Source organism: Diceros bicornis, chromosome 15 (assembly GCF_020826845.1).
Source record: "Diceros bicornis minor isolate mBicDic1 chromosome 15, mDicBic1.mat.cur, whole genome shotgun sequence".
Taxonomy (NCBI): domain Eukaryota; kingdom Metazoa; phylum Chordata; class Mammalia; order Perissodactyla; family Rhinocerotidae; genus Diceros; species Diceros bicornis.
In genome coordinates this window covers 39,569,738-39,583,051 of record NC_080754.1, presented here as the reverse complement: position 1 = coordinate 39,583,051, position 13,314 = coordinate 39,569,738, and the positions used below count along the sequence as shown (strand labels likewise).

General features: G+C 43.1%; 1 protein-coding gene and 1 long non-coding RNA gene across 2 annotated transcripts; one reads left to right on the top strand and one right to left on the bottom strand.

Annotated features, from left to right (window-relative positions):
• Window positions 1-2,812: 2,812 nt before the first annotated feature.
• On the bottom strand, window positions 2,813-12,662 carry LOC131414920 (uncharacterized). The gene is made up of 4 exons (XR_009222263.1): window positions 12,439-12,662; window positions 9,998-10,098; window positions 6,874-7,036; window positions 2,813-3,381 (listed from the first exon to the last, which is right to left on the bottom strand). It is a non-coding gene; the product is annotated as an uncharacterized LOC131414920 (long non-coding RNA).
• Window positions 5,016-10,102, top strand: LOC131414919 (5-hydroxytryptamine receptor 3C-like). The gene is made up of 9 exons (XM_058556224.1): window positions 5,016-5,082; window positions 6,396-6,562; window positions 7,007-7,051; window positions 7,770-7,879; window positions 8,146-8,315; window positions 8,665-8,825; window positions 9,185-9,389; window positions 9,578-9,793; window positions 9,900-10,102. Exons 1-9 carry the CDS (start codon window positions 5,016-5,018, stop codon window positions 10,100-10,102), a joined length of 1,344 nt encoding a protein of 447 aa, XP_058412207.1.
• Window positions 12,663-13,314: the final 652 nt, after the last annotated feature.

Sequence of the window (13,314 nt, the reverse complement as noted above, 5' to 3'; positions counted from 1 at the left end):
AATCACTTATACTTCCCCTAAAGTAATCTGTAAAAAGACCTGCTTGCTCACTCAAGCTCTGTGGAGGAGAGGGGAAAGAGTATCTATTGCTCTATGAGGCAGGGAATGTTACCATCTAACTGACCTTTGAGAGTCCATGAGTACAGACAGCTACACATATATTAGTCTTAGGGCTTGTTTGGCTACTTGGAAAAACTCCTTTTAAAGGTTAATGTCAAAAAATAAACCCTCTGTTACAACGAGTCCCATGACCAAAATGGACTTTGAAAAGGCATGTCTCTGGAATACATTCTTTCATCTGAATATCAGCCTCGCATTTAAACTCCATCTGAAATGGGACTTACAAAAAGTTATGACCCTGATCCACAAGCCAGTGACGTGTTCTGTTCAACATCGTGAAAGGAGGGTGTCTCTCTCGTAAACCCAGAGCTCAAAGGAAGGGCTGGGATCCACCTATCATAAAGACTGCCTCATACCCTGTTAACACTACACTATTCAACTGGGAGGGGGCTGGAGGGTGTTTCTGCAATACCTATAATGTCCTACTTCTTGATCTGAGTGATAGCTATACAGGTGTGTATATGAAAATGCATCAGGCTGTACACTTACGATTGGAGCCCTCTTCTGTACATGTGTCTTATTTCTACTAAAAATTATACTCTTAAAAACTCTAAAAAAAGATGAAACAATTATTCAAGATAAAGAGGATTGCTACATAATGATAAAATGTTTAATCACTTGGAGGATATAAACATTGTAAACTTGAATACACCTAATAAAATAGCCTCGAAATATATAAAGCAAAAATTGAAAGAATTACAAAGAGAAAGTGACAGATCTACCATTATAATGGGAAATTTCAACACATCTCAGTGAATGATAACACATTAGGAAAGAAATAATAGACTTGAACTACATAGTTAAATTAGATTTAATGAGGATATACAAAACTCTACACTCAACAATTGGAGGATACGCATTCTTTGCAAGCACATATAGAATATTTATGAAAATCAACTATGTATAGGCTATAAAGCAAGCCTCAAAACTTAGTAGCAATCAGACTGTGTTCTCTGAATATTTTATTATTTTTTATTATTATTAACAAACACTTATATAGTGCTGATTATGTACCAGCGGTGTTCTAAGCATTTTATAATCATTACCTCATTTACTCCTCTTCACAACCCTATGAGACAGCAGCTGTTATTATCATCCATTCTATAGATGAAGAAACTGAGGCAAAGAGGTTAAGTAACTTAAGCAATTTAAGCCCAAGATTATACAGCTTGTAAATAGTGGACCTTGGATTCACAATGAGGAACTCTAGCTTTAAAGCTCATGTTCTTAACCACTTTTTTATGCTGCCTCTTTAATCACAATACAATTAAACTAGAAACCAATAAGAAAAAAAGTAACCTACCCTCTTCCACATTTGTAGACTAAGAAGTATATTTCTAAATAACTCATAAGTCAAAAACAATTAAAAATTGAATTGAAAAAGTCCCTGGAACTGAAACTAGTCCATATCAAATTAGTGGGAGATAAATGTTTCAAAGGAAATGTATAGCTTTAAATAACCGTATAAGGACCTTAAAGAAGAGAGGATGCAAAAATTCTAGGAATGTAAAAGTAATGTGTAGTAAGGGATCCGTGATTACCTGGGAGACAGAATGGGGTGGGAGGGATTGCAAGGGCAGCAAGGAGGTATGGCAAAGGGACACAAAGAAAATTTTAGACGATGATGGACATGTTATCTTGATTGTGGTGATGGTTTCACGGGTGTGTATATATGTGTAAACTTGTCCAAGTGTAGTCTTTAAACCATTTATTTTATGTCATTTATACCTCAATAAAACTGTTTTTAAAATATGCCCATGGGTAAAAACAGTGTAAAATGCACTCTTTACATTCTGCATTCCCCACCCACGACTACTAATATCTTTGAAGTCTTCTATGAGAGCTTTCCCAAGCATATCCATCTATCTCTCTATCCTCCAAGTAGGTAATAAATGTTCTGAATTTTGCATTTTTTATTCTCTTACTTTTTGTTTTATTTTTTTTACAATTAATTTTTATTTTTCTTTCTTTCTTTCTTTCTTTCTTTCTTTATTTATTTATTTATTTATTTATTATTTTATTTTTTAGTGAGGAAGATTAGCCCTGAGCTAACATCCATGCTAATCCTCCTCTTTTTGCTGAGGAAGACAGGCTCTGAGCTAACATCCACTGCCAATCCTTCTCCTTTTTTTCCCCAAAGCCCCAGTAGATAGTTGTATGTCATAGTTGCACATCCTTCTAGTTGCTGTATGTGGGACACTGCCTTAGCATGGCTGGACAAGCGGTGCGTCAGTGCGCGCCCGGGATCCCAACCCGGGCCGCCAGTAGCGGAGCGCGAGCACTTAACCGCTAAGCCACGGGGCCGGCCCTGCTTACTTTTTGTTTTAGTTTTATGTATTGCAAAGATATTTTCCCAGTTTGTGATTTGACTTTTCACATTTTGTGTCCTTTAATGAACAAAAGTTTTAAATTTTTAATGTTGCGGAATTTATCAATCTTTTTCTTTATGTTTGTGATTTTAGGATCCTGCTTTAAGAAATCCTTGCTTATCCAGGGTTCTAAACCCCTAAAAATGCAGAGAAACTGGATGACTCATACATTGCTGGTGGAAATGTAGAATGGTACAACCACCCTGGGACAGTTTTGCAGTTTCTTTAAAAAACTGTCCATGCAAATATCATGCAACCCAGCAATTGTCCTTCTGGGTATTTATTCCAGAAGACTTACGTTCACACAAAAACCTGCAAAAAAGGTTTATAATAGCTTTACATATAACAGACAAAAATTGTAAACAACTCTGTGAAGAAATATATGTTTGGTCTCTGCTCCCAGTTCCTGACACAGAATTCCTAAAACTCTTGTAATTTCCTGAATGATAGAGGTGTTAGGAGCATCTTTTGTTCTAATATTTGGTCTTTGACTCTGGTCCTGACACAGAGCTCCTAAATCCCTTGGAATTTCCTGGGTGATAGGAGCATCTTTTGTTCCAATGAGGTGACTCTTGGTGGACTCCTGGATAGCTTCCAGGTGGGGGCCAATCACCAGAAAGACCAAGCCATGATTAGAAGCTTGGAACTTTCAGCCCCAATCCTCATCCTCCCAGGAATATGAGTTAATAATCAATCGTGCCTATGTGATGAACTTCCATAAAAAATCCCTAAACCATGGGTTCGGAGAGCTTCTGAATTGGTGAACACATCCATGTGCCAGGAGGGTGGCATACCCCAACTCCATGGGGACAGAAGCTGCTGTGCTCAGGATCCTTCCAGACCTTGCCCTGTGCTTTTCATCTGGATGTTCATCTGTATCCTTTATTATATCCTTTATAATAAACCAGTAAACATAAGTAAGTATTTCCATGAGTTCTGGGAGCCGTTATAGCCAATTTTCGAACCTAAGGAGGGGGTTGGTTGTGGGAACCCTCGATTTATAGTCAATTGGTCAGAAGGATGGGAAGCCTGGACTTGCGATTGGCATCTGAAGTGGGAGGCAGTCTTGTGGGACTGAGCCCTTAACCTGTGGTGTCTGTGCTCACTCTGGGTAGTTAGTGTCAGAATTGTTTGGTGTGTGGAAAAAAAACACGTAGTTGGTGTCAGAAGTGTTGTGAGTAAAAATACAGGAAATAAGTGTTTTCCCTTTCAACTCAGATGTCCTTCAGCAAGTGAGTGATTAAACAAACTGTAGTACATCCACACCACAGAATACTATTCAGCAATAAAAAAGAAAAAGTACTGATACATGCAACAATCTGGATGGATCTCCAGAGAATTACATTGAGTGAAAAAAGCCAATCCCAAAAGTTTACATACTGTATAGATTTATATAACTTTTTTGAAATGAGAAAATTACAGAAATGGAGAACAGATTAATGGTTGCCAGGCGGTGGGGAGTGGGGAGGGAGGTAGTTGTGGCTATAAAAGGGCGACATGAGGGATCCTAGCATTGATGCTCTATCAATGTCAATATCCTGCTTGTTATATTGTAATATAATCCAGCCCAAAGGTTTTCAATGAAGTGAGTATGAATAGAATCACACTTACTGTATGTGAATTTAAACACACACACACACAACTCTGTAGGGATGGTAGGGTATGAGTGTAGGTATTTTCAAAAAGCTCACCAAATTATTTTCCGCTCATACACACTCCCTGATGGCCCCAAGGCTGTAGGCCTTTAGAGACATTAGACATGGAAGGGTGAGCAGGAGAGTTCTGTTTTAGGAGAATGGCAAAATGAAGTATTAGATAGGGGGGAAACTAGATGGGGGAAACCTTCCAAAGAGGCTATTCCAATAGGGCAAACAAGGGATGATGCAGATCTGTACTATGGTGCCAGGTGTGGGGACAGAGAACTGTTAGTCAGGTTTATGTCATGAAAAAGGAGCTTACTTCTCAATCCAGCTTCTTAGCTCAATATTGACGATAATCCCTAAAGTCCACAGTTGGATAAAGGATACATTTCCAGGTCTGCAACAAAATAATTACATGTTCTTGCCTTACAAAATGAGCAGGCGTCCCCACCACAAGAGAGCATCACCATCCCTTTCCTGGTGGTCCATGCACTTTTTGTCTCTGAGGCACAATTAGTTCCACGAGGACCTGATGAAGCTTTTATCAATGGCCTCACCTGCCCCATCTCCCAAGTCCCCCATTTTCCCTGAAAGGTACTTGGAATTCAGATTTTAAACCACTCACCTAGACAAGGCTGCTAAACAGGCTGCTTCTCCCCTAGTCTTGGCCCAACTTCCTCCCTGCCTGGAGCCTGGAAGGCGTACCTGGACAGGGGCACAGCAGCACGCTCTGCTGTGACCTCTCTGGCCACAGCCTCTCATCAGTGAGTGGTCACCTGTCATGAGCAGTATTCAAAACCAGGAACCAAGGTGTGGTCTGAGCTCTTTAAGCTCAAGGGTTTGGGGTTTCCTGGTAAGTGCCCAGAGAAGAGTCCAGAAGAAGAGGATGGAAGGGGAGTGGCCTCCTACTGGGGGATTCCTCCTCTGCCTCACTGTCAGCCTTCTGGTTCAAGGTAAGTTGGGGCAAGAACAGGCAAAGATGAGAATGCTGTTCAGGGCAAAATCCAGAAACCCTCTCATTCTCCAGAACTAGAGAGCATCTAAAATAGCTGGGTTAAACATTTCCTGTCTCTGTAGTATCTATGTTTTTGGTTTGCTTTGGGGACAGAAAACCCCATTTCACTGATCAGTACACACAGCCCCTCTCCCATTTGCCTGCATAGGCATCTACCAAATTGTCTGTCCTTCCATTTTACCTCCTCTCCAATTCCACCCCTTTGTAATGTCCAACTTTTCCTTTCTACCAAGATATAGTAACTATGAACATGGTAGCTTGGGTCCTGTTGACAATAACATAACTCCTTTCCCACTTCACTTGGGAAGATCTTGTAGAGGAGGTGATGTGGGGGGTGTGGGAATGACAATGGTTTCTTGCCCTGATATATGTTTCTCCTTAGTTTGGAGATGTGCCTTATGAGTTAACTTGTATGGGGAGATAGCGGAAGAGCGATGGGAAAGAACTTGCTGGGCTATAGTTACAGGAATAACCACAGAGTCATCTGGGGTTGGGATGTGGCTGAGGCGGGCAGAAGGGCTTTTATGTTTCATTGTATAGCTCCACCAACCATATGGTGGATGATCAGTGAGATCTTCTCAAGATGATGATGATGAAAATGACTTAGAGAAAAATGGCACGGATCTTAGAGGACATCACTGAATTTGAGAAGAGCAGAGAGCACAGCACATAGTAGGTAGTCAATAAATTCACATTGAATACAACATTCCTTAAGTCCCTACGTATTTTCCATCACACTCATGTTTACTTCTCTCCAAACTTTTTGGGAAATGGGAAAACATGAATGTGGAAAGGGAAAATTGAGAAAAAAAAGTTTAGAGAAATTTTGTTCAGTGACTATGAGGAAGAATCGTAACAGAGCTAGAGAGAAAAAAGTATGGTCATATAATGGCCAAAACTGTAGAGTTGTGAGTATGGAAGAAATAGGACTCCCCAGAATGGCTGTTTGCATACAGATTTGAGTAGGCTTTATGAGGGAGAAAAGCACAGGAAGGAAGGTCTGAGCTCTGACTCAGCTCACCACATCAACTTCTACCATTTGCCTACCAGACCAGCCCATCCTCCCGAGCCCTGGAAGGAAGGGCTTGACCCTAGGGAGTCTTGGCTCAGGAAGGAGGGGCTCACATATCTCACCCATGTCCACATTTTCTCTCTCTGCGGAGAGGCTCTCAGGCCCCAGCCCTGGCACTCCTCTCACTTAGGAAACACAAAAGCCCTATTCCCATCTCACAGGGCCTCTGTTCTCCACAGGAAGGGCAAACACTTTCACCATCAATTGCTCGGGTTTTGACCAGCATGGGGTGAACCCTGCTCTCTTCCAAGCTATCTTTAATCAGAAGGACTTCCGTCCAGTCGTCAACTACAGCATCCCCACCCGTGTCAACATCTCTTTCACCCTGTCTGCCATCTTGGAAGTGGTGAGTTCTGACTCCTACATTCTTTCCATAGGCTTCTTATAGGGACCAAAGACTCTCTACCCTGTCAACCCGACATTGCACTGGTCCAGTGGTGAGCAATGAGTCCCCTTAATGGATTTTGTACAAGTTGGATGTTCATCCTGTGGAGTGAAGAGACATGAAAGGGAATGCTGCAGTAACACTTCTGCAGAGAACATTTATCCTTGAGTACTGCCCTTATGGGAATATTCTACAAAAAATATATTCCCAATGGGCCCCTATGCTGTTTTTTCACCTACATTTTCCATGCAAACTGCATTTTTCCAACCTACCTTTCTGTTGGAACTCGTGATTGAAAGCTGAACTGTCACAAGGGACCACTTAGGAAACAAAGGCAGGAGGTAGACTAGGACTTGAATTCATGGCATTAATGATCCTTGATGTTTTTTGTTTGTTTGTTGTCAGAATGCACAACTTCAGCTGCTGACGTCATTTCTGTGGGTAAAGATGGTATGTGAATTCAGCTTTCTTCTCTTTTTCTCCTTCCCTTGTTTTTCTGGCTTTGTTTGCAAAAATCACATTTGTTGAAAGTACCCAAGGGAATAGACATATCCAACCAGAAGGGGGCCAGCAATGGTGGCAAATAGCTTTCTGGGCTGCCAAACATCTTTGAAAGATATAGATGGAAAATACACAGAAGGAGGGCAGTACAGTTGGAAGCCCCTAAGTAAGTTTCAGGAGCCACCTGTATCCAGCACCCAGCTTAAGATTTCCCTTGAGTGGGAAGTAAAAGGGCAGTAAGACTTTGTTAGCTAGAGAAAGGGAGACATCACTAGGATAAGAAGAGGAATCAGAATTTTAAAGGAAATCAGGTCAAAAAAGCCAACTGCATAACAATGTGCACATTATGATTCTATCTGTGTGAATTAAAAAGAATGCTAGAATATGTATTAACTGTTTTCTGAATGATGCACAAGAAACTGTTAATAATGGGACTACGTTGGGCATATGGAATGAGTTGGAGTGAACTGAGGAGGGAGAAGATCACTTTTTACATTAAACCTTTCTGGAATGGTTGAAGTTTTATCATATGCCCATAGTCCATACATTTAGAAAAAAATATACACACATATGTATATATTTTTAAGGGAGTGGAAGGGTAGGAGATGCTGACATAAACTAGCTCCAGGTTTCAGCCATAACCATCTCTCTGTGCCCTGTGCTCTAGATTTGGAATAACCCATTCATCAGCTGGAACCCTAAAGAATGTGGTAATATCAATAAACTTGCTGTGACAGCTGAGAACCTGTGGCTCCCAGACATCTTCATTGTGGAATCGTGGGTATCAGGGCTGGGGAAAGCTAGAGGGAAGACCCTTCTGCAAGGAGCAGGCCAGGGTAGCACAGGGCAAACCCAGTGAGTGGGGCCACTAAAAGCTTATTGAGAAAGGAACACAATCACAGCTCATTAACTTCTCCCCTAGAAATGGGAAAAAGATGGCAGAATGACCATAGTGAGCAACATTGGGAAGTCCTGCTTTAAGAGAGAAACTTAAACTCATGTGAAACCCAGAGCATTTGCCTCCCTCCCTTTCTGCTGCTTAGCACGGATGTGGAACAGATCCCAGAAGGCCTCTCTGCATATATGACTCATAAAGGTGACATTGTGTATAACAAACCAGCACGGGTCACCAGTATCTGTAGCCTGGACATCTTCTACTTCCCCTTTGACCAGCAGAACTGCACACTCACCTTTAGCTCTTTCATCTACACAGGTGAGTTGCAACAGAAGTTGTGGGTCGGGACAAATGAGATCAACCAGTGGGACAGCCAGAAAGCACATATAGGCAAAGTCATTTTTTTAAATGCATAAAAAGGGACAGGGGAGTATGTGCTAATTAAGGATGTGTGGATGGTGGTGTTGGGGACACTTGAACTTAGGAGGGCACAAGACTTCCTGAAAAAGCCCAGAATCAAAAGGAAGCAATTGAGCAGCAAGAAAGTCATGTTACATGGCAATCTGAAAAAGGTAACTGAAGCAGTTTTCTACTTCATCACTCTGAGCCCTGCACAGAGCAGGTGCTGGAAAGATGTGTGTTGAATGAATGTTTGTCTCCCCTGCAGCGGAAAACATGTTGCTGGGCCTGGACAGGGAAGTGTGGGAGATGGTGGACACCTCGCATGACATTGCCCGCACGCAAGGGGAGTGGGAGCTCCTGGGCATCAGCAAGGCCACACCAAAGATGTTTGTGGGCTCTCGTCTTTTTGACCGGATTGTGTTCTTTGTAAGCCTAGAGATTCCGGCATGGCTATCCATTCCCCATATCTCCCTCCCTCTCTTCTAAGTCCCAGAGCCTCTCACTTGCCCAAGACCAGAAAGGCCCTAGGAACAATAACCCTCACAGCCTCCCTCTCTCGAGAGTCTTCCAAAGCAGCACCCCTTTCTGAATCTGCCAGCTCCACCCTAGGTTTTCTTTGGTGGGTATGGGAGAGTCTTGCTAGTCACATGAATGCTGCTTCTCATCCTGCCCCAGAAAAGCCCCTGTCGGGGTGAGGACACCAAGGAAAGAAGGGGCTGGAACCATCCCTCAGTCTGCCTTCAGCCCTAGCTTCACCTGGTTCTCTGCTCGCTCCTCCCCACCAGGTGGCCATCAGGCGCAGGCCCAGCCTCTACATCATAAACCTTCTGGTGCCCAGCAGCTTTCTGATAGCCATCGATGCCCTCAGCTTCTACCTGCCAGCAGAAAACGAGAATCGTGCTCCATTCAAGATAACCCTTCTGCTGGGTTACAACGTCTTCCTGCTCAGGATGAACGACTTACTCCCTGCCAGTGGCGCCCCCCTCATCAGTATGGCCTCTCTCACTTCCCTGGGAAGCAAAGGCAGCAGGGGACAGGGAGGGAACCAAGAGAACCGGCTGCCTCTCCGCTTAAGGAGTGAAGGGGTTCTGAGGAATGATTCAATTTGCAGAAAGAGGCTTAAGAAAAGTGTAGAGATGAATCGGCTCTGGGTTATTTACGATTTGCTTTGCCCTCAGGTGTCTACTTTGCCCTATGTCTGTCCCTGATGGTGCTCAGCCTGCTGGAGACCATTTTCATCACCTACCTGCTGCACCTGGCCACCACCCAGCCCCCACCCATGCCTCAGTGGCTCCATTCTCTGCTTTTGCACTGCACCAGCCCAAGGAGATGCTGCCCCACTGCACCCCAGAAGGGAAACAAGGGCCTGGACCTCACCCCCGCCCACCTGCCTGGTAAGAGAAGCCAGCACTGCCCACGATCTCTCAACTTCCCCAATCCCCCACTTCTCTAATCCTGTCTCCTTCCCACTTCACAGCTGAGTCTCTATCCACTCCACAGGCCTGAAGGAGCCGGGAGAGTTGGTAGGGAAGGAACTGGGACCCAGAGAGGCAGAGCGAAATGGGGGCTCAGGATTGACAAGGGCCCAGCTAACTGACCTGTGGATGCAGTTTGGCTACATGATAGACACCTTCCTCTTCCGGCTCTACCTGCTCTTCTTGGCCTTCTCCATCAGCACGGTCATCGTCCTCTGGAACACCTAGGAGTCGACAATGCAAGAGCACCCAGTGTTCAGGTTTCCTCAGCTTCAACTGACCATCCCAGACCCTGTTCCTCTGCTCCAATCTGCATACACAATCCCAAGTACGCCCATGACCCCTGCTCCAGCGCTCCCTGGGCGTAAATAGAACCACTGCTGGCTGGCTTAGAAATGAGACTGTATTTTCAAAACATACTGAATGCAGAATATACATGTTTATGTTAGAAATATAATTTTTACCGGAAATAGTAGGCTTTATAAAAAATGACTACAAATATTTACCAAAAAAGTAACTTATGTTACTGGTATAGAGGAAAGGGATTAAATCGCTTTTTAAAAATAGACTAACATTTATTTGTTCTTTTGACAAATAAATTGAGCGCCTACTACGTGCGAGAAGCTGTTCTGAGTGCTGAGGATACAGCAGTCAACCAAACTGACATAATTCTCTATCCTCACGGAGCTTACGCTGGGGGTGGGTGGAGACTGACTATAAAGAAGATAAATGAGTAAAACATAGAGCACGTGCTAAGCGCCAAAGAGAAAAAGCAAATCAGGGAAAGAAGAATGGGAAATGGGGGGAGAGGGTGGCCAAGGAAGGGTTATTCCATGATAACTTCCTGCCCGGTTGGCTCCATGCGTGATTCCACCACAATGTGAGACGGAGACTGTTGGAACCCAGTCTTTCTCCTGAGGCTCTGAGGTTATGTAACTTGCCTGTAGTCATGCAGCTTTCACTATTTTTAGTTCTTTTTTTAGGGATAGGCTTCAGGTATGCATTCAATAAGTGTTTATTGAGCACAGGTGATGGTGTAAACAAATGTCCCTGGGTAAACCCCATTGGAGACTGGAGGGCGATTCAAACACAAGCTCTGTCCTCAAAGAGCTTGCGGCCCAGCTGGAGAAATAAAATACATGTGTTAAATAATTTCAATTAAATGTAGAACACGTTTTTAAAGTTTTGTTGAGTGCCATTAAAGAGAAACTGTTGTAAAGTTCAGAGGAGAAAGGATTCTTGTAGATGGAGCAATGGTCCTCAATCCACATTAGAATTATCTGAGGAGATTTTAAAATAATCCTAATACCCAGGCCTTACCCCAGACCAATTAAATCAGAACCTTTGGCTGGCTTTGGTATGTTTGAAAGCTTCCCATGAGATTTAATGTGCAGCCAGAATTGAAAATACTGAGCTCGATGCTAGGACAGCTTCGTGTGAGGGAGGCAGTGTTTGGGTTGGACTCTGAAGGATGACTAATGTGAACAGATGGAGGGACATGAGGCTTGCTGGGACTGACTAGTCACAATATACCTCTAGGGTGACTTGTAGGCAGAATCACAACAGATTGGGTCTCATGGGGTCCATGAGTTTGTGTAGCAGTGGTTGAATAGTGGGATCCAGGCAGAATCACAACACATTCCTTCTCGTGGTACTCAGGTGGCTCAAGTGTCCAGAATAAACTCATAAAATTAGCTGCCAGAAAGAGGCCCCCAGTAGAATGCAAAATGGTGCAGACACTTTGGAAAACAGTTTGGCAGCTCCTCAAAGTATTGAATATAGAATTACTATGTGACCTAGCCATTCCATTCCTAGATATATACTCAAGAGAAATGGAAACATATGTCCACACAAAAACTTGTACTCACATGCTCATAGAAACATTATTCATAATAGCTCAAATGTGGAAACAACCCAAATCTATCAGCTGATGAGTGGATAAATAAAATGTTATACATTCGTCCAATGGAGTATTATTTGGCCATAAAAAGGAATGAAGCATTGATACATACTACAACCTGGATGAACCTTGAAAACATGCTAAGTAAAAGAAAAGTCAGTCAAAAAGACGACATACTATATAACCCCACTTATATGAAATGTCTAGAATATGCTAATCTATGGAGACAGGATGTAGATTAGTGGTTGCCTGGGACTTGGTGGGAAAAGGGGCAGGTGAAGGAAGAATGACTGCTAGTGGGCACAGGATTTCTTTTTGGGGTGATAAAAATGTTCTAAAATTAGACTGCGGTGGTGATTGCATAACTCTTTAAATATATTAAAGATCATCGAATTGTGTGCTTTACACAGGTGAATTTTAGGGTATGTAAATTACATCTCAATAAACGTGTTGAGCGACAACAAAAAATAAATAACCCCACCACAAAATTCTCTCTGCCCACCACCTCCCTCCTGCTTATTGTCTCATTCCAGTGCTCCCCACTGCCACCTCCTCGACTCTGATTCTTGGGTCCTTATATTCAACTTTCATCGGTGTCTGTCACTGGCCCTCCTCCACCACTGGAAGACTAACCAGGGTTCATGGACCTCACATCGCCACTCACCTGTCAGCTCTGTATGCTTCCTTGATGTTGACATCGTCCCCAGCTTCAGCTCAGACACAGCTTCCATCATCTCTAACCACTGTACGAAACCCTCACCAGTCAGACCAGCTCAGGGCTCCCTGATAGGAGGTGGGAATTCAGACATTATATCTAAGACAAGTACTTCTCACAGCCTCGGACTATTTCCCATGGGGATGGAGGAGGTTGGAGAAGTGCAATGAGTAACAGCAGCCCTGCTTCGCTTTCTGCAATTGAAGATGAAAATACAGGGCTGGGGCTGCTGAAACCCCTACTGGTTAGCTGGCAGGTGGAGCTCCTGTATATGCAGCGTGCTAGGGGCTTAAATGAGAGCTTCTGCCTCTATGGACCGTCCAGTCATCTGGTCCCCAGAACAGCAACATGGAATAAATGAATGAGTGAAGCATTTATTCATTTATTTATCCAATCTTTACTAAATTCTTCCTTACGTATTAGGCATTTTTTTAAGTGCTGGGGATATGGCAATGAATAAGACAGACAGGAGGAGACTGATTTTCTAAGGTAACAAACTAAATAAGATGATTTCATATACTGATAATTGTTATGAAGAAAATAAGGTAATAGACAGAGAATGGGACACAGATTAACAAGATGTTCCAGGAAGGCCTCTCTGAGAAAGCAACATTTCTGCCAGCTGAGAAATGAATGATGAGATAATGATGTGATATGCCCTGAGATGTGAGACTGATGTACTCATAAGGGGAGGTTAGGATGAAACATGATAGACAGGCACTACATTTATAGAAGTAGATCTGGGTAGCCAGGATCTTTGGATGAACAAGGTGAGAAATTGGAGGGAGAGTCCCATGTTGGTTATTTTGTTGCTATTGTGTAATG